Here is an 18,663-nt window from a genome sequence, read left to right as displayed (position 1 = left end):
CTGCCCCGGGCCTGCTCCACCGGAGATTCAGTTGTTCAGCTTTCCCTCCCGTGTCCTTCCGACAGATCCTCTGTCAGACGTTAGAAGTAAGACTTGGTTCCTGCCACTTGCAACCACGATGAATTTAAGTACTAAAATCATTAGCATTTACAAATGAGAAACCTGAGGCATAAAAATGGAGGCACCAGTTACTGGGTAGCTGAATTCAGATGTGAACACGGCCAGCACACCACACTGCCTCCCAGGCCTTGACCAGCCCTCTGCCTGCACAAAATGAAAACCAAACCACAGGGGGCGGGTAGGGAGTAAAGGTCAGCAGCACACCTGCTCCCCCAGTTCCACAGGAGCCTGGGAAGCGGGGCTGCCCGCCGTGGAGCCCCTCCTCTCCTCCATCCACCGGGCCGGGAGCCTCGCAAGCACGAGGCAGCCCGTGGGTGCGGAGCTGAAAGCCCTGGCTGTTTCCACCGCAGAGGAGAGAAAATGGGACTGGGACGGGCAGATCATCTTTCCCTCGGGCTTTCTGTCTTGCTGCAGTGCCCAAAGGTTTCCTTTCCCCGCTGGTCTCAAAAACACTGAACATGTTATTGTTGGCTCAGCACTCAGGAAGTTCTCACAATGACCTGCATTTTAACACAAAAATAAAGTACTGTGTTCCCTAAGGTAACGCTCACACTAGTCCTATTAAAATCATCAAATTTGAGAACACAGCATATAGGTGCATCGATTTCCCCCCAGTAGTCACTGAAGTTGTTTGGGGGGGAAAGAAAAGATAAAAAATATTTTTGGGTAATTTGAGTTATTTTAGAGCAAATGTAAGCTTCTTAAGTCTTAAGAGTAGATTAAGCCTTTTAATCCTTTGTAAGTATTCAATTCAATTATAAGAGATATGTTGAGAGTTTCACATTAAGGCTATCACAAAGAGCAGCTGTCAAATCTTAGCGCCAGAAGGAACCTCATCTAACCACCCCTTTCCCCATTTTACAGACGAGGAAGCAGAAGCCCAGAGAAGGAAATAATCTGTCAAGGTTAACAAATCTTATTAGTAACAAAACAAAGACTGAAATCAGGTCTTTCGATTCTCAGCGGGGCAGGCTGCCTCCCTCCCAGCAGTTTATTTCGTTACACTGTTTACTTAATATTAAATGAGAAGGTCTGTAAAATGTCTAGCAAGAAGTCTGACAAGCAACATGCTCTCAAATCTAATTTCCTTTCTCTCTTATTTATTTAAGTTCCTGACAACAATTTGGGGCCCTGAGAAGGTTAGGGGGAAACCCCAGGACTTTTAATATTCTAGAAACGAACTAAAATGAAGTAGCAAGAGAACCATGAAACAAACTGACACAGGGACACGCAATCAAGAGCAAATGATAAACGGAACGGATCGTAAAGCAGACCAGTCACACGCACTGAACATATGATAAGAGGGCTCCGTGCATATCGGTGGGACTCTGGGAAATGTAAGCTAAGCCACACCATTTTGTTCACAGCAAATCAGCCCAAGGCCTGCCGGCGGGAGACAGCAGTTGAGGTGACCATATAGTTAAGAACAAACATGGCCTCTCTGACCAACTCCCAGGACAACAGGCGAGATCAAGACGTCCCTGCACACCTGCAAGAATGGCACCCCCTGTAAAGCACGCCCCGGAAAACTACATTGTTTCACCCACAAGAAAACACTCTCCAGAGAGAGTACCGCAAAGCAGCAAATAGTTTAAAAATCAGATCTAAAGAGGAAACAAAACCCCCCCAAATAGTTTTCTTTTTTAATATATTTTATTGATTTTTTTTACAGAGAGGAAGAGAGAGGGATAGAGAGTTAGAAACATCGATGAGAGAGAAACATCGATCAGCTGCCTCTTGCACAACCCCTACTGGGGAATGTGCCCTTGACCGGAATCGAACCTGGGACCTTTCAGTCCGCAGGCTGACGCTCTATCCATGAGCCAAACCGGTTTTGGCAGTTTTCTCTTTTCTTCATGAAGATTCATTCCATCTACTTCACAGGCAGAAAGGCAAGCCTTATAGGATGACCCATCGATACAACCTCAAAAAAATCCTTCTCCAACCCTTTACCAACAGGAACAGGAGAAGAACAGGTATGACATGTGAGTGAAAGAGGGAGGGGCACCATCCTCATCTTACCGGTGAGGCTGGGCCAAGAGGCTCGTCCTCGCTCGAGGTCCAAACCTAAGCCCAGGAATGACTGAAAGCCTACGCCGCCGCCTTGCCCTGCCAGTCCCGGCGTCACAACGTGACAGGCCACTCGCCCTCCCTCCAGGGGAGGTAGCCAGTGTTTTTATTCTCAAGAGAGAATGAGGAGAGGGATGGAGGGGTGTGCGTGTGCGCTTGGCACACCTGACCCGTGTGTACGTCTTGTCTCTTTCCCCCAAGGCCAGGGAAAGTCCATGGGGCATAAGGACTCAACCCCCAGATCCGGGCCCCACCAGACAACCGAGATCCTACACGCGAGGAATCAACTGACCTTGGAAAGTCAAACTGCAGAACTCACCCATGCAGGGTTTAGTCCAGCCGTCTTCCTTCCTACCAGCTGCGTGTCCAGCAACAACGGTAACAGTCTCCCTTCGCCGCATTGTTCAGTCCTGGGCGGAGGGCTTTTTGCTTTTTAAAACTATTACCTTTATCATTTTGGGGGTGGAAAATTAATAAACGTACATTATTTTTTCCAAAGAATCTAAGCCCTTGCCGGGTAGCTCAGTTGGTTAGTGTCGTCCTGATCTGCCAAGATTGCAGGCTCAGTCTCCGGTCAGAGCACATACAAGAAGCAACCAATGAGTGCATAAGTGGAACAACAAAACCAATGTTTCTCTCTCAGATCAATCAAAAAAAATTTTTTAAAAGAGTCTAATAATAGAGGAAATTAAAAAGTCCCCCTAATGATCCACACTTCAAACACCTGGTATCTATCCTTTCAGATCTGTTTCTGCACCACTAACTCTTCTTACAGTGAGACCACATGCAGTAGAGTGTTTTTTCCAGCTAACACTATCTTTTGGGCATTTTCCCATGAGGACACACAGTTCTGCTTCATTCTTCCTTCAGGCTATCGATTACTTCCCTATGTGGCCCCGCCATAGTTCGCTTAGAGGCAGGCATTGTCACTTTCCCTTACAGATGAGGAGGTCAGCCCCCACGGTCCGGTACCTTGCCTAAGGCCACCCAGCCAGGAAGCCGCAGGGCCGGGGTTGGAATAGGGCCACCCGAGTCTGCGTTCCCACACTCCTGTCCTACACTGTCCCTATTTTGCACGTTTCCATCAACTAGACTACAAACCCCTGGAAGACGGGGGATTCGGGTCTTTAAGTCTCCGGTGCCTAGCACTGTGTTGGCCCATTATAAAAGTTAACAGATATTTGTTGTGTAAATACCTGCTGACTGCCACCTTTTCTGACTGCAGTGATCTTCCCTACCATGCCATTGGCATCTCCATGATGCATATAGAGGGGGCACAAACACATCTGTTGTAAATACAGCTCCAACCCCCTGCCGAGAACTGCTCCCCCTCCAGGCCTGGGTCACCTGGCTTCTCTCATTTCAGAATTCACACGTAACTCGAGCCTGGAGCCCACCGGACGCCCAAGAGCTTCCCTAAAGCAGCGCTTAGGCGCGGAGGCCCTACCAGCCCCTGCGCCCCAGCTGAGAAGTTAGCACTAGGAAGGCTCCTCATTATTGGTGCGGCCCCTCCTCGCTCTGCAGGAATAGAGAGTAAGGAATGGTTCTGACCAACAAATAAGGCTTCAATACCCAAGAAACTGAAAATTTCAAAACGAAAGTGTAAGCCACTTAAACATAGGTATGTTAGGTGGTATGTGGGGAGAAGCGGGATATGAAGGCAGCGAGATTTTGCCAAGACCTAAATGTCTATTTGAGCCTCCAAAAAACTGAGAACCCTGAGTCTACAGTCTTTCCTGCCTGATTCCATGTTGGTACAGAATGTTCACCTCAATACTCTCTAGCCCCAGGCTTCTCTGAATATTAGCTAAACCTGCCAGAAACAGGTTCTTTTGTATCATTAGCCATAAAGCATCCCATGAAGAAACTTTAATAATAGCTTCCGTATAACAAAAACAGCTGACAGCCAGGCCAGTGTGGTTGAGCGTCAACTTATGAACCAGGAGGTCACGGTTCAATTCCCGGTCAAGGCACATGCGTTACGGGCTCAATCCCCGGTGTGGGGTGTGCAGGAGGCAGCTGATCAACCATTCTCCCTCATCATGATGTTTCTCTCTCTCTCCCTTCATCTCTGAAATAAAAACATATTAAAAAAAAAAAGTTGACAAACACAAAAGTTCATTTTTCCATTAAATTTAGTCATGGAACTTAGTTATTTTGACTTTACTACCAAAAGCATGAGCAGCTACTATTACTACTGTAAAAATATCCCATTTTCCCTCTCAGTTACCCCATATAAGCCTTCGTATCTAATAACTATCAATCTTTCAAAAGGACTCCTATCAGAAACCAATTGGACCATAAGCTTTCTCTGTTAACAATGATATTTGAGGATTTGTTCAATTCTAGAGACAAATAACCACATAAGATTCTAAACTGGGTTCTTGGGTTTGTTTTATGGCAAGATACTGCAGTGTAACAGGCACAAGAGGCCAAAAGCCACAGTGTAAGGCAAAGCTTTACCTTGTGCATAACATAAGTTGGACACATTTACAAAATCACTCCATTTGTTTAGGAAAGTGTTACTGAGCCCATCCTGGCCCTGGGCAGGCTTGGCACGCACACAGCCAACAGGACAGGCCCCTCCCTGCCCTCCCTGAACCAGGAGCTGAGGCAGAGACACCAGGGAACCGCAGTGGGAAGCTGCAGAGCGCCATGCGAGCCCAAGGAAGGCTGCGGAAGGCTGCCTGCGTCCGGAAAGACTTCCCAGAGGAAGCGGCCGTAGGCCGAGACTACAGGAGTTCTCCATGGAGGGCGGGGAGGTTGTGAATGGGAGCCAGGGGCGGGCAGCTTGTGTTCTAAGTAGGGAATCCACTTCATTGTGCGTACACTGGGCACAGGGTGGGGCTGCCAACCAATGACAGATGAAAACAGCCCTGACCAGATGCTCCGCCCAATTAGGCACTGCTTTCTTCCGTGCCATGCAATCGCCACACCACAACGTGCTTGGTTCCAGCCACACTCCACTCTAGAGCAGCGGCCGCCGTGGACCACTGCAGTCCACGGGGTCCGAAAGCTTGGCGACTGCTGCTCTGGATGATGACAAAGGACTTCCTTTTAAATGTCTTCCACTTGCGAGACAGTGATCTTCTTCTGTTTTGGTTTTATTTTTATGCTTTTCTACTCTAAATACAAATAATATTAGAAGGTGAAACCCTGAAGACAATCCAGTGTGTTAGAATATAGCAATGGAAAAAAGTTAGACTAGGTAGTCGCCCCACACGCAGTAGGACTGATAAAATATTTCAGAAAGAGGGTCGTTTAATTATAGCACTAGTAATTAAATGTTGATAAAATCATTATTTCAAATTTTTCCTAATTTTAATTATAATCCTAAATCCTTTCATTATTAATTACACTATTTCTGTGGTGGTTAAGCAGCCTCAATGTTGCAGCAAACAAGAGATTGATTACCCAAAGACATCGATTAGAGAGTATTCTCACAAAGTTACAACTTAACATCTTTCTTTGCCTGTGAAAACTTGTTCAATGCTCATCAGAAATTATGCAGTTTCCAAAGCAAGAATGACTTTAAAATGGAGCACTGACACACCATCTAACATTGTGGAAGAATGACTATTTGGGGGATAATAGCACCCATCTATAGAGCTTACTAACTGCCAGGGCCTTTTTTTGTTGTTGTTAATCCTCACCCAAGGGTATTTTTCCATTGATTTTTAGAGAGTGGGAGGGAGGGACACGGATGGACATGGACACGGATGGACACACACACACACACACACACACACACGGGGGCGGGGATGTGTGGGAGGTGAAATTGATGTGAGAGAGACACATCCATTAGTTGCCTCACACATGCACCCCAACTAGGGCTGGGGATTGAACCTGAAACCCAGGCACTCGGCCAGGGCTTACAGGTTCTTTATAGTACACAAGATGTGGCCACGAGCCACACGGCTATAACATGCTATGTGGGCAGTTCAAAATGAGATGTACTACATATGCGTAAAATATGTTCTGGAATTTTGAAAGGCTTAGTGTGAAAAATGTTAAAATAAAATGTTTATTATTATTGAAATCTATTTTTATTGATTTCAGAGAGGAAGGGAGAGGGAGAGAGAGATAGAAACATCAATGATGAGAATGAATCATTGATCAGCTGCCTCCTGCACGTCCTCCACTGGGGACCGAGCCCATAACCCAGGCATGTGCCCTGCCCGGGAATCGAATCGTGACCTCCTGATTCATACACTGACACTTAACCACTAAGCTATACCGGCCAGGCACGAATAATGTTTAAATCATATTTTGGATATAGTAAAATAAAATATATTACTAAAATTAATTTAACTTGTTTCCCCCACTTCTTATGTGGCTACTAGAAATTTTAAAATTGCATGTGTAGCTCACTTTATGTTTCTATTGGACTGAGCTCATCTAGAATATACCCAGCTGCTGTCTGCATTATTGCTATTTACTCTTTTCTGGTGACTCGGTCATCTCGAGGAACTTCAACTACCACCGTGTGTGTAATCTGTAACTGTGACATCTTTGGTGTTGATCCAGGTCAGGCTGCCCACCCTCAAGTCCTCAGACCACAACCTCGGGTTGTACTTAAAGCTGTGTCTTTCTATGGTTTCCATCAGTCTGTCGGCCCACAGCGACACCCCTCTAGCAACCTCAAATGCAGCGCCTGATGATCTGGAATGAGATTGCACAACATGGGAGGATGGAGGTTAAGTGAGGGCTGACGAGGTTCTCCGAACAAACTGGCTTCAAGGCCAGACTCTCTGGTGACATCCTGGCGGCTCGGAGACCCTTTTCTGCCTCGACTATCCTAGCAGATCCCTCTCGTCCACTCCAGACACCTCGCATCAACTGTAACTTCGACTGGAACACTTTACAGCCCTGTTTAAACTCCTTCAACAGAAGTGTCAGCTTACGATGAAAAATTTCGGTAGATGGTTGCTGAGCAGTGTACTTGATGCCACAGAACTGTACACTTAAAAATAGCTAAAATGGTGAATTTTATGTTAGTTATATTTTACCACAACCACCTTCAGCCCAGCCAGCGTGGCTCAGTGGTTGAGCATCGAGCTGTGAACCAGGAGGTCATGATTCGATTCCCGGTCAGGGCACATGCCCAGGTTGCGGCCTCGATCCCCAGTCGGGGGCATGCAGACGGCAGCCGATCAATGATCCTCTCTCATCATTGATGTTTCTCTCTCTCTCTCTCCTTCTCCCTTCCTCTCTGAAACCTTCAACAGTTTCCTATCTTTCTCAGGATCAAGTTCAAACTCTTATGCAGGTCACACATGGCCCTCAGAATCTGACCTTTACCTACCTTCGTAGCCTCCCCCTTGCTTCATCTGGCCTTACATTCCCGGCACTGTCCCCCCACACACCGCGGGAAATTAGATCCCAATGCCCTGCACATATTATTATACCTAAAAGCCCTTCCCTAGCACCTGCACCCCCTTTTCCTCATCCTTCTAAACTGCATCCCAATGTCACCTCCTTGGTGAAAGTTCCTGACACCCCAAGATGACTCCTATCACCACCGTGTCCCAACTACCCCTTGTGCTCTGTCCCCTTGCGATCCTTACCTTTTGGAATGACACTGTTTGTGTGATTGTGCCCCACTGGGAGCTCGCTAAGACAGGGGCTGTGCCCGCCCCAGCACAGAGGCAGCATCTAACGGTGTCCCCGAAACGCCGCTGAGGCCACTCAGTCAACAGGTCCTACTGGAAGCTACCAGAGGCGGCAATGCCTAAGCACGCGGAGCCTGGGGTGGGAAAACAAAGCGAAGCCCTCTTCCACAGCACGCCCACGAATAAATGCCCGGTGGGCACACGTACCACAGACAGGAGGCCCAGGAAGGTGTCCTCTCGGTGGGTAGAAGGAAGCTGAGTGATTCTGTAAGTGATAGACCACTAGCTGTGGTCTGCATACAGAGGCACTAGGAAGAGAAGGTAAGCCTTCATTTTTAAGAAAAGCAAACCGTTCCCTCTCCACCCTATCAACGTGACGGGTGTGCAAAAGCCACCGGGCCCCTCAGCGTGGCCTCGCTGGGTGCAGCGCCCTGACCATTCGCCAGGCAGCCTCCTGGTTGCTGGACAGAACTCAGGAAGAGCAAGCATCCGAGAGCTCATTCTGTATCTTAACACAGTGCTCCAAGCACCTGACGCCTCACAACCACCTGTAGAGATTCCCTTATTGAGCCCATTTTAAAGAGGAAAACAAGGCACAGAGGTTAAATAACCCACCCAAGGTCACAGAGCTAGCAAGTGGCAAAGCTAGAATTTGAAACCGGGCAGTTTGGCTCCGGAGTCTGAGCTGGTACTCACTATGTCATACCCTCTCACATTTTGTGTTTCTTACCACAAAATACTCTTTGTTCCTATTGGAGAGTGTGTGTTTTTTCCTGTTAATCCCAAACTGTCTTTCCTCACACTGTGACCAAACTTCACTTCTCATTTCTAGTTCTATCACAAAAATCTTCCTATACTTTGATCTCTTGTGAGGTTAACTATTACTTACTGACAGTACTCTCAAGACAGCCATTAGAGAAATATAAACATTCAACAGAGTGAAAAGCAGGACACAAACCACCAATGCAGACACAGAATACATGGCTGTAAAAAGTGTGTGTATGTATAAACTACGGTAGGTGCTGGGAGCACACGGATGGGGCCCAGGCCAGCCACTGCCAGGGAAGCTTGGTCTAGTGGGGGTCAGGGTGGGGCTGGTAAGCAAGCGACAAGCACAACAGCCGACGTGTGTGGTGTCCATAGGTGCCCAGGCAGCAGTCGAACCCGCCAAACCCTATTAAAAACCACCAGCACATGGCAAAACACTTCCTTGCCTGCTATATTTAAGTAAAGATTTAGGATTGAAGAGTAAGGTCTTTTTGCATCTAGCAGGCATCTCAAACAACACAGCCAGCATAAAACTCATTCTCCCCCCCAGAGCCCTCCAAATCTTCTCCTTCTCAAGTGTTCTCTGTCGTAGAGGAAACACAAGCCTGGCTGCTGAAGCAATAAACTTGTTATCCTCAACTCCAGCCACTGCCCTTCCTTCCTCTCTCTCAATCACAAACACAGTTACACATGGGCACACACTCACACGTATGCATACTTGCAAGCAATCACACTTATTGCACACACATTCCCTCTCACATGCACTCCATCAAATCTACTTTGCCTCCTTCTGACTGGATCTTTCTCTTCTCCTTCAGGCCGAGTCCGGCCTGCACCAGCTGGTCTCCTGACTGCTAGTCCTGTTTCTTTTTATCTCCCTCACTCCACAGTCTCCCCTGTCCTGGTGCCAGAATTCTCTCACACAATCCTAGCTGTATCACTCCACTTCTTAAAAATGTGGATGGTATCTGATCACCCACAGGATCAAATGCAAACCCTATTACAGGACACACACACACGTGCCTCTTCACAACTGCGTGCAACACTCCTTTCCGTATCATATCTTCTTTCACTCCACAAATCACTGAGCGCGGCCATGTGGCCAGGCCCTGGGGTAAGCACTGGTGGTAAACAGCAAATAAAAGGCGCAGCGCCTGCCTTCGTGAAATTAGCAGGACAGGAAACAGTCACCCACCAAGCAGTCACACACAAAGACTAACTATGCCAAGTACTGTAAAGACACCAGGCGAAATATTCTGAAATCAGATAGTGGCGATGGCGTGCCATCTTGTAAATACCCTAAAAACTGCTTGAATTATACACATTACAAGGTGCATTTTATGGTATGTAGATTACATTTTAAAAAAAAAAAAAAGGGGGGGACACAACAGGTTGAATGCCTGTATTGGTGGATTTGGCCAAGGGAAAGATGGTGAAAGCTTTCCAGAGGAAATGAAATTTATTATAAACTAGAGTCCCAGTGCACAAATTCGTGCATGGGTGGGGTCCGGCCAGCCGGGCCCCAATCAGGGAGGATCATGGACGGGCCTGTCGGGAGGAAGAGATGACGCGAGGTTGGCCGGCCAGCCTGCCTCGATCCGGGCCTGATCAGGGCTGGACCGGCCAGGGGAAAGGGTCATGGGTGATTGGCGGCAGGCCCCGCCCCCAAATGGGGGGGGCACCTGGGGTCAGCGGCCGGGGAAGGGGCCATGGGAGGTGGGCTGGCGGGCCCCACCCCTGATCTGGCCGGTTCGCTGGCCGCAGTGGGCGTCATAGCAACCAGTCGTTCCGGTGGCTGGCTTTTTATATATATAGGTAACTAACACTTACTGAGCATTTACTACACAACAGGTACATTTCCCTTTAAAAATCCATTTTATCATCCTAACAACCCTACAGTTACCATTATTTTCAAAAATATATATTTAATATAATAATATATTTTTATTGATGTCAGAGAGGAAGAGATAGAAGAAACATCAATGAGAGAAAATCATTGATAGGCTGCCTCCTGCATGACCCCTACTGGGGATTGAGCTGGAAACCCGAGCATGTCCTCCCACCAGAAACCGAACCGTGACCTCCTGGTTCATACACAGGTCCGACACAACCACTGAACTACACCAGCCAGGCCATGGTTACCATGGTTACCCTCTGCTTAGAGACAAGGATCTGAGGGTTCACATAACTTTCCCATGGTCAGAGCGTCAATAAATAGTGATGCCAGAATTCACACTTAAGCCAACTGACTCTTACTTGCTATAGTGAAGTCATCTAGGCAATGCCTGCTACTCAGACTTTCTTGTAATACAACTAGAGGCCCAGTGCACGAAACTCATGCACGGGTGCGGTCCCTAGGCCTGGCCGGCGATCGAAGCGCGAGCATCTGGCGTGGAAGGGCAGGTCCCAGCTGACCTCTGGGCCCTGGGCAGCACCTGGGCCCCCGGGCCCCACTCTGCCTGAGTCATCGGGCCCCTGCCCAGCTCCCTCGGTGCCTGGGAGCCAGGCAGCGGCCCCCCCCCCCCGCCACCACCACTAGTTGCCATCTGCAGTGTGATTGATGGGGCAATTGGGCCCTGCCTGACTCCTTCAGCACCTGGGCACCGGGCAGCAGCCCTGCCCCCTGCCACAGTCTGGGGGGTAATCGGGCCCTGCTTGCACCCACCTTGTCTTGGCACTGCCCATGCACCTGCTCCACCATCCCACTGTGGTCCCGCTCTCTTCAGGGCCTACGGTGGCTGGCAGTGCCTCTACTGCTGCTCGCTGCCAGTGCCATGTCGCCGATGCCTGCCATGTTCCGCACCACCCCCTGGTGGTCAGCGCACATCATAGCAAGTGATTGAACTCCCGGCGAGGGGACAATTTGCATATTAGGCTTTTATTATATAGGACTAGAGGCCTGGTGCATGAAATTCGTACACTGGGGGGAGGAGAGGAGTCCCTCAGCCTGGCTTGTGCCCTCTCGCAGTCCAGGACCCCTTGGGGGATGTCCACCTGCTGGCCTAAGCCTGATCCGCCTGGATCAGGCCTAAGCCGGCAGTCAGACATCTCTTTTGTAGTCCCGGGCTCTCGCAGTCCAGGACCCCTCGCTCCTTACCACCCACCTGCAGCGGAGGTGGGAGAGGCTCTTGTGGGAGCGCACTGACCACCAGGGGGCAGCTCCTGTGTTGAGCGTCTGCCCCCTGGTGGTCAGTGTGTATCATAGCGACCGGCCGTTGGGTCGATTTGCATATTAGGGTTTATTAGAGGATAAGTAAACCGCTGTGTTTCATTTCTTCCAGTATAAATTTCCAGAAGAAATGAAATGGAGGACCGGATCCTACACCAGCCCCCTTTCTGACTGCATCTCCTCCATTCTCCCCTCACATACTCTGTCTGCTCCAGCCACGCAGGGCCTTTGCATTTGCTTGAGCTATGATCATAATCACAGCATGTTATAAATCATGATGCTACCCAAACTTCAGTTAACATGTGCTCTATATACACTAATCATACCACTGGCAAGATTCTGTACTGTACACTTAATAGTTTGAATATCACTTATTAATTTTAATAAAAACTACCTCATTTTTTCAGTCTTCTACTGCTCTGCATGATGTCACATGCAAGGATTTTTATTTTACAAAATCCAGTGAGGGCAGATTTAAGAGTAATGTCTTTTTGCATCTAACAAGCATCTCAAACAACACAGCCAACATAAAACTCATTCTTCCCCACAGGGCCCTCTAAATCTTTTTAATCAGTATGAACAACAGTCATACAGCTACCTCTGCAGCAAAATAAAACAATCAAGCAAGGAAGTGTCCCAACAGAACTCCATCACCACCATGCCTCCATTCAGCCTTGAGCCATAGGTTGTGAAATAACCATGGCAACAGCACTTCAAGGCAGCAACCCACCAAACTTTTCCTGAAAAACTATTGCCCTTCTGTACAAACACAGGAAAAAAATGCATGCTTATATAACTTCAATATAATAACCCGGTGATATTTTTAGCTCCTATCCTGCTAAAAATCCTAAGTATCTCTTAAGCATCTATACTGACATGGTCTGTTCAAAGTAGAATGCTGAGAAAAGAAAGATACATTTAACACATTTACATTTAAAATAGCATTGTCCCTCAAGAGGGTGAAAACTATCACTTTTTATGAAAACGATTCACCTTGGGATTCTTTTCAACTGTAAGCTCCATGTGAACTGAGCACAAGGGGGGAAGTTAGCCAACCTCAAATTACTAGCGCCTCTAGCACTTGCCTTGACTTCAGCAAACTCCCTGAGGGACGGGCCCAGAGGCCAGGAGCAAAGGCTTTGGAGACCGTCTGTTTTCAAACCTTGCTTGACCACTGACTAGCTGGGGACCTTAGCCAAGTTTCCTTAGCTCCTGAGCCTCAGTTCACCATAAACATGCAGACCGCACCACAAACCTATGACACTGCCCTGCACCCAGTGACCGGCACCATTCACTGAGTGCTCACTCTTACTACAGTGCACTGTAGGGAGGTAAAGAGCTGCACCGCTTCATGGCTGTACTTCATACTGTAGCCTTTAGAAGAGTTATCCAGGCAGACTATTCTTCAGTTCAATAAAACTAATAATAAAAGCTTTTATATACACAACTTTGTAGGGTCAAGGCTTTGCTTTTCCTTTTGTCAATTTTTTGGCAGTCCAAAGGCTAGAAGTTGTTTTATTATTTTAAATGATAATATTACATTTGTAATTTTTGTTTAAAAACAACTTCTCCATAGGTCATTTCAGAGAGAGCTAATGAGACCAAAACCAGGAGCTCTTAACACTGTGACCTAAGATTTAAGTTCTCCATAGGATGTAACAGACAACAGTGCTATGTTCTCCTGAGGAGATATAAGATTTAGCTGCTCATACCAATGATTAGTGATGTGGGAAAGTAAATAAATGTTTTCCAAGTTTCAAAAAAAGTTATCTAGTCTTTGTTTACTGAACTAGGCTATAAATTCAAGCCTATCAGTGACTTAATTATTAATTAACAATAACAGCGAACATCTACTGAGCTCTTCCTAGCTGCTCTCACGCAGATACTTGGGCAGCTCACTAAAAGGCTGCAACACCAAGGTGCCAGGGTGCCTCCACCTTTGACGCAGCCAATACGAGTATCACTGACCTTCATGAAAGCGTCTGCTATACATCAAATCTGGGACCAAAACAACCACTTGGTAATCGCCAGGACCAACGCATTTTACAGATGAGAAACGGAGGCCCAAAGAGTTTAAGTTCAGAGGTCACGCAGTTACTAGCTAGAGAGGACTGGCAGCTAATCTCCCTACTCCAATTTGTTGTTTTATCAATTACATGACAGCCGATGGTTCAAAAAGAGGAAGACCTATCCTAATACCTCTAAACGTTCCAACGCAGTAGTTGGGAAGACACTGAAATAAGTGACTGCTTAACGGGCGTTAACTATTAAGCACAAAGTAATGTAACCCAGAGACCACAGTTACAAGTGGTGAGAGGGCTCTTGGGGCAGAGATGAGTGGAGCCAGCTAGTCACGCTGCGGGGCCCCCTGGAGGAGGAGTCCCACGGCTGACATAACCAGAACACTACCACCAGCCTGCCCTTCTTACGAACAAGACACATTTCAGAGCCATTCAACTTCCTTTACTCAAGTTAGCATTCCTTTGGAGGAGGAAAAAGTACCCTTAGCCCCATTACCCATATATAATGCACAAAAAGACTGAGCAACTGCAAATGCTTGCTCTTTTTAAAAAAAGAATGATGCTGACTAATGATCAAGACAGTTTTCATGCTTTTAGGCTCTGAATGAGGCGATTTGTATTAAAATTCTTATTTCTATCAGAGTTCTTTACGCATAGCCTAAATGCTTTCAGGTCCAGATCTTAGGGACAAGTCAACAAATAATCTTTAAAATATAGCCCATTTTGTTTCTTGGGAAAACATCCTTAAAATGTCATCACTGCCAAAAAAAAAGGGCGAATAACTACAGATAATAGCATGCAAAACTATTTTGATAAGGGGAAATTCCAAAACGTAACTGTGTGTAAAAGTAGACAGTCATGGGACTCTGCAATGGCCAACTGAAGACTTCTACAAAGACCTGACTGTGTCAATGAGAACACAGTCGGATGTTTTCCCATTTATCCCAACAGCTGGGAGAATGGGCGCTGCAGGAAACCACCGGGTCAATTCCAAGTCACCACAGACACCGCACACTGACGGCCAATTTCCAGATAAACTAAAGCACACGCTACACTGGTGGCCACTGAACACACGTGGCTGCTGAGCAGCTGGGATGCGCTGGTCTGAACGGAGACGTGCTCTCTAGTGTGAAACTTCCCTAATCCATACTGAACTCACCCCAGATTTCAATGATTTAGTACAAAAAAAAAAGGGTAAAATATCACATTAATAGATGTTTCATATTGATTATGTGCTGAGATGACAGTATTTCTGATATAAATGAGTTAGTAAAAGCCATTATTTTAAAAATACCACCCTTTTGCTCAGCCAGTGTGGCTCAGTGGTTGAGCGTCAACCTATGAACCAGGAAGTCACCATTCAATTCCTAGTTGGGGCACATGCCCAGGTTGCCGGCTCGATTCCCAGTGTGGGCTGTGCAGGAGACAGCTGATCAATGATTCTCTCTCATCACTGATGTTTCTATCTCTCTCCCTCTCCCTTCCTCACCAACATCAATAAAAATATTTTAAAAATAAGATAAAATACCACCCTTTTAAGTGTATTTACTAGAAAATTTAAAATTGCATCTGCGGGGCTCACATTACATTCCTATTGGAAGTGCTGCTCTCTACAAACTGCAAAAAAATGACCCAATCTTGCTTCAATGATTCATCGTGATGATAAACACCAAATATACAATAAAGGAAGAAAATCTTATTCATGTCTTGGGTATGTATTTTGAGATACTATCAAGAATCACATGTCATTACATTTACAGTCCACAGGACAACACTCTATCCACAGAGCCAAACTGGCTAGACATGTCATTACATTTACAATCAACCCCAACTGTGTTGAGAGAGGAAAGACTCAATCCTACAAGTAGTATTTTTAGGGATCAAGAAGGAAATACAAAGTTAAAGGCCACAAAGAGGGACTAAGAGAAATACCATCTGTCTCTAGAAGGCATTTTAAAACAAAAGCAGGGTGTTATAGTTAACAGCCCTGTCTGTTTTTTAAAAGCAGTATTTGGTTATTTTGAGGATCATGAAGAAATTTCCCAAATGCTAGCTAAGCAAACTTCTTTAAAAAGGAAAGCTGATAGGGCAGACTAGAAACCAACCATGCAGAGGTAAAATGTCTGAATGTACCCTGTGAAAAATATAAACCAAGTTGTGTTTTTTTTTAAACAGGGTATTTAGAATGAAACATTATGCAATGATAAAATCAGTCAAAATTTTGTAGTTAACCCTCAATAGTACTGTAGTATAATACGTCAGCCCACTCTTACAGGTTTAACTAAAACTGCTTTCAAAATTCCAAAACACCATAATGTTCCAAACCCAGCCGGAGAATTAGGGAGGGAACAGTTTCCAAACACCTTATCTCGCAGGGGGTAAAATTAGAAACCGACACTTCAGAGCACGTTAACGATAGTAAACATCTGCACGGCATCTGTCTGACAGGCCCTTGGGACACATCATTCTGTCCGACTGCAGGGACGGCCCACGGACACGTCCCCACGAAACTCCGGGCGGGGAGGCCTTGACTTGTTCAAGGTCACAACGCTAAACAGTAGCAGAACCAGTACTGGACTCAGAATCCTCTGATGCTCATCCAATTCTCCTTCCCTTAAAGACAAGTCCTTCATTGAAAACCGAATGTTCAGAAACACAACACGCCCGGATGCCAAAGAAGGATCTAAGGATCAACCGGGTCAAACCTTAAGACGCTGCCAACAGGATGAACTGGAATCCGTTCAAAAAGTGGGGAAGAGATTACCCAAAGAGGAAATGACTGGGAAGATCAGGGGGATCTAATCTAAACGTCCTTGGGCACAGCGCCGCAGAAAGCCCGTGTTCCATAGAGAACGCCGTGGTTTTCGGTGAAGAGGCTGCAGATTGAACGGTTTTGCTGCTTTCCGGTGAACGTGTTTGAGAATTTCACTAAATAAACAGGCTCTAGGAAAACCAACCCGTCCCTCTGGGTACCCCCGCCCCGCATTCTCTTCCTGTGTCATGACCTTTGCTTCACCAGAAGCTGGATTAGAGAATTATAACTCAGCACCCATGGCAGTTTAGAGGGCGGGAAGGGAAGACGTGGGGGTGGGGGTGGGGCGCAGTGGCCGGTGTCTCCCGCCCAGCAGGACGCGTCCCGGACGGCGGGGCACAGGCGGCGCCACCAGCGATGGGCCTGCTCCGCCCCCGCAGCGCGGTGACAACGGGGACGCAGAGGCTCAGACCCAGGCGGGGGCTCCGGAGCGGTCTGCGAGCCCGCCCCCCCGGTGAGCTCCTGCCCACAGCAGCTTCCAGAACCAGGGTCCAAACTCACCCCCCCACCCCCCGTGAGCTCCTGCCCACAGCAGCTTCCAGAACCAGGGTCCAAACCCGCCCCCAGGTGAGCTCCTGCCTACAGCGGCTTCCGGAACCAGGGTCCAAACCCGCCCCCCAGGTGAGCTCCTGCCCACAGCAGCTTCCAGAACCAGGGTCCAAACCCGCCCCCCCCCCAGGTGAGCTCCAGCCCACTGCAGCTTCCAGAACCAGGGTCCAAACCCGCCCCCCAGGTGAGCTTCTGCCCACTGCAGCTTCCAGAACCAGGGTCCAAACCCGCCCCCAGGTGAGCTCCTGCCCACTGCAGCTTCCAGAACCAGGGTCCAAACCCGCCCCCCAGGTGAGCTCCGGCCCACAGCGGCTTCCGGAACCAGGGTCCAAACCCGCCCCCCCCCGGTGAGCTCCTGCCCACAGCGGCTTCCAGAACCAGGGTCCAAACCCGCCCCCAGGTGAGCTCCGGCCCACAGCGGCTTCCGGAACCAGGCAGGACCGCAGGCGCGGGCTCCAGCGCGGGAGCGCCGCACAGGGACCTACGCCGCCGGCGCCGGAGCCGAGCCCAGCACGTTCAGCGGGGGCAGAGGCGCCGCAGCCCCGCACCTGGGCGAGCGCCACGCGACCCCGGCCTCGCGTTCACTCCCGCCAGGCCGGGCGGGAAAGGACGGGCCCCGATTCCACCTCCTGCCTCCCCGCCCGGCGGGAAGGGCCGCGGCCCAGGGGGACCCGCCCCGCTCCCGCCCTCGGACCCCCGCCCGGCCCGCGCTGACAGCCCGGCGCGCCCCCACCTGCCCGCCCCGGGTCGCGGGGCCGGGCGCGCCCGCCAGGCCACTTCCTTCCCCGCCCGCCCGTCCGCCCGGCTCCGCGCGGGGCCCCAGGCGGGGAACGAGGGAGGAAGGAGGCTTGGCCGGCGGCCCGTGGAGGAAGCCGCCGTCGCCCGCACCCACCGGCATCATCGCGACGCGAGTCCGCGACGCCCTCCGCCGCCTGACAGGACGCTCGGCGCCGCGCCCGCCGCTCCGACCGCTCCCAGGCCGCGCGCCGCCGCCGCGCTCTCGAGCCCTCAGTGGCGAGGCGGCGGATGCGGCGCCTGGCCGGCCTGTCGCGGCCGCGGGCGCGCTGCGTGGCTGTCCCGGGACCCGCCGCCGCCGCCGCCGCCGCCGCCGCCGCCGCCGCCACCGCCAGAGCGCCTCGCGCCGCCCGGCCGCAGGCTCTCGCCTCAGCCCCGTAGGCCACGCCCCCAACGCGTCGCCCCCACAGGGCCAGCCGCCCTCTCTGATTGGTCCTCCTGAGAAGGGGGCGGAGCCTTACGGGGCCCCGCCCGCCAAACTCCCTCCGGAGGCGCCAGGTGCGTGCGCGTCCGCGCTCCCGCGGTGGGAGGGGCGCGCTGCGGGCGCCGGGCCGCTGACCCCCCGCGTGGCGGCCTGTGGGCTCCGGGCCGCGCGGGACCGAGACCCCGGACTCTCCGAGACCTCAGGCGTGGGGAAGCGGAGGCCCACAGAGGGAAGGGCCCGGTCGGGACCCCGCAGCGAGTCACACCGAGGCCAGGACTCGAACTGCGGCTCCGGGAGGCCGGCGGGGGCGGGGCGCGCCCACG

General features: G+C 49.6%; 1 protein-coding gene, 1 long non-coding RNA gene and 1 other non-coding gene across 3 annotated transcripts in view; 2 read left to right on the top strand and 1 right to left on the bottom strand.

The window, feature by feature from the left end:
- PPP1R13B (protein phosphatase 1 regulatory subunit 13B) overlaps nucleotides 1–18,225 on the bottom strand; it is a 77,992-nt gene extending 59,767 nt beyond the window's left edge. Inside the window, exon 1 of the mRNA XM_054715698.1 lies at nucleotides 18,014–18,225. Coding sequence (XP_054571673.1) covers nucleotides 18,014–18,022 — 9 coding nt within the window. The 5' untranslated portion in view covers nucleotides 18,023–18,225. The remainder of the gene's footprint in view (nucleotides 1–18,013) is intronic.
- LOC129149087 (uncharacterized) lies at nucleotides 2,025–2,718 on the top strand. The gene is made up of 3 exons (XR_008556025.1): nucleotides 2,025–2,096; nucleotides 2,392–2,568; nucleotides 2,690–2,718. It is a non-coding gene; the product is annotated as an uncharacterized LOC129149087 (long non-coding RNA).
- LOC114228809 (small nucleolar RNA SNORA25) lies at nucleotides 13,314–13,436 on the top strand. The gene has a single exon (XR_003614930.1). It is a non-coding gene; the product is annotated as a small nucleolar RNA SNORA25 (small nucleolar RNA).
- Nucleotides 18,226–18,663: the final 438 nt, after the last annotated feature.

This window comes from Eptesicus fuscus, chromosome 5, assembly GCF_027574615.1.
Source record: "Eptesicus fuscus isolate TK198812 chromosome 5, DD_ASM_mEF_20220401, whole genome shotgun sequence".
Taxonomy (NCBI): domain Eukaryota; kingdom Metazoa; phylum Chordata; class Mammalia; order Chiroptera; family Vespertilionidae; genus Eptesicus; species Eptesicus fuscus.
This window is presented reverse-complemented; position numbering and strand designations above follow the sequence as displayed.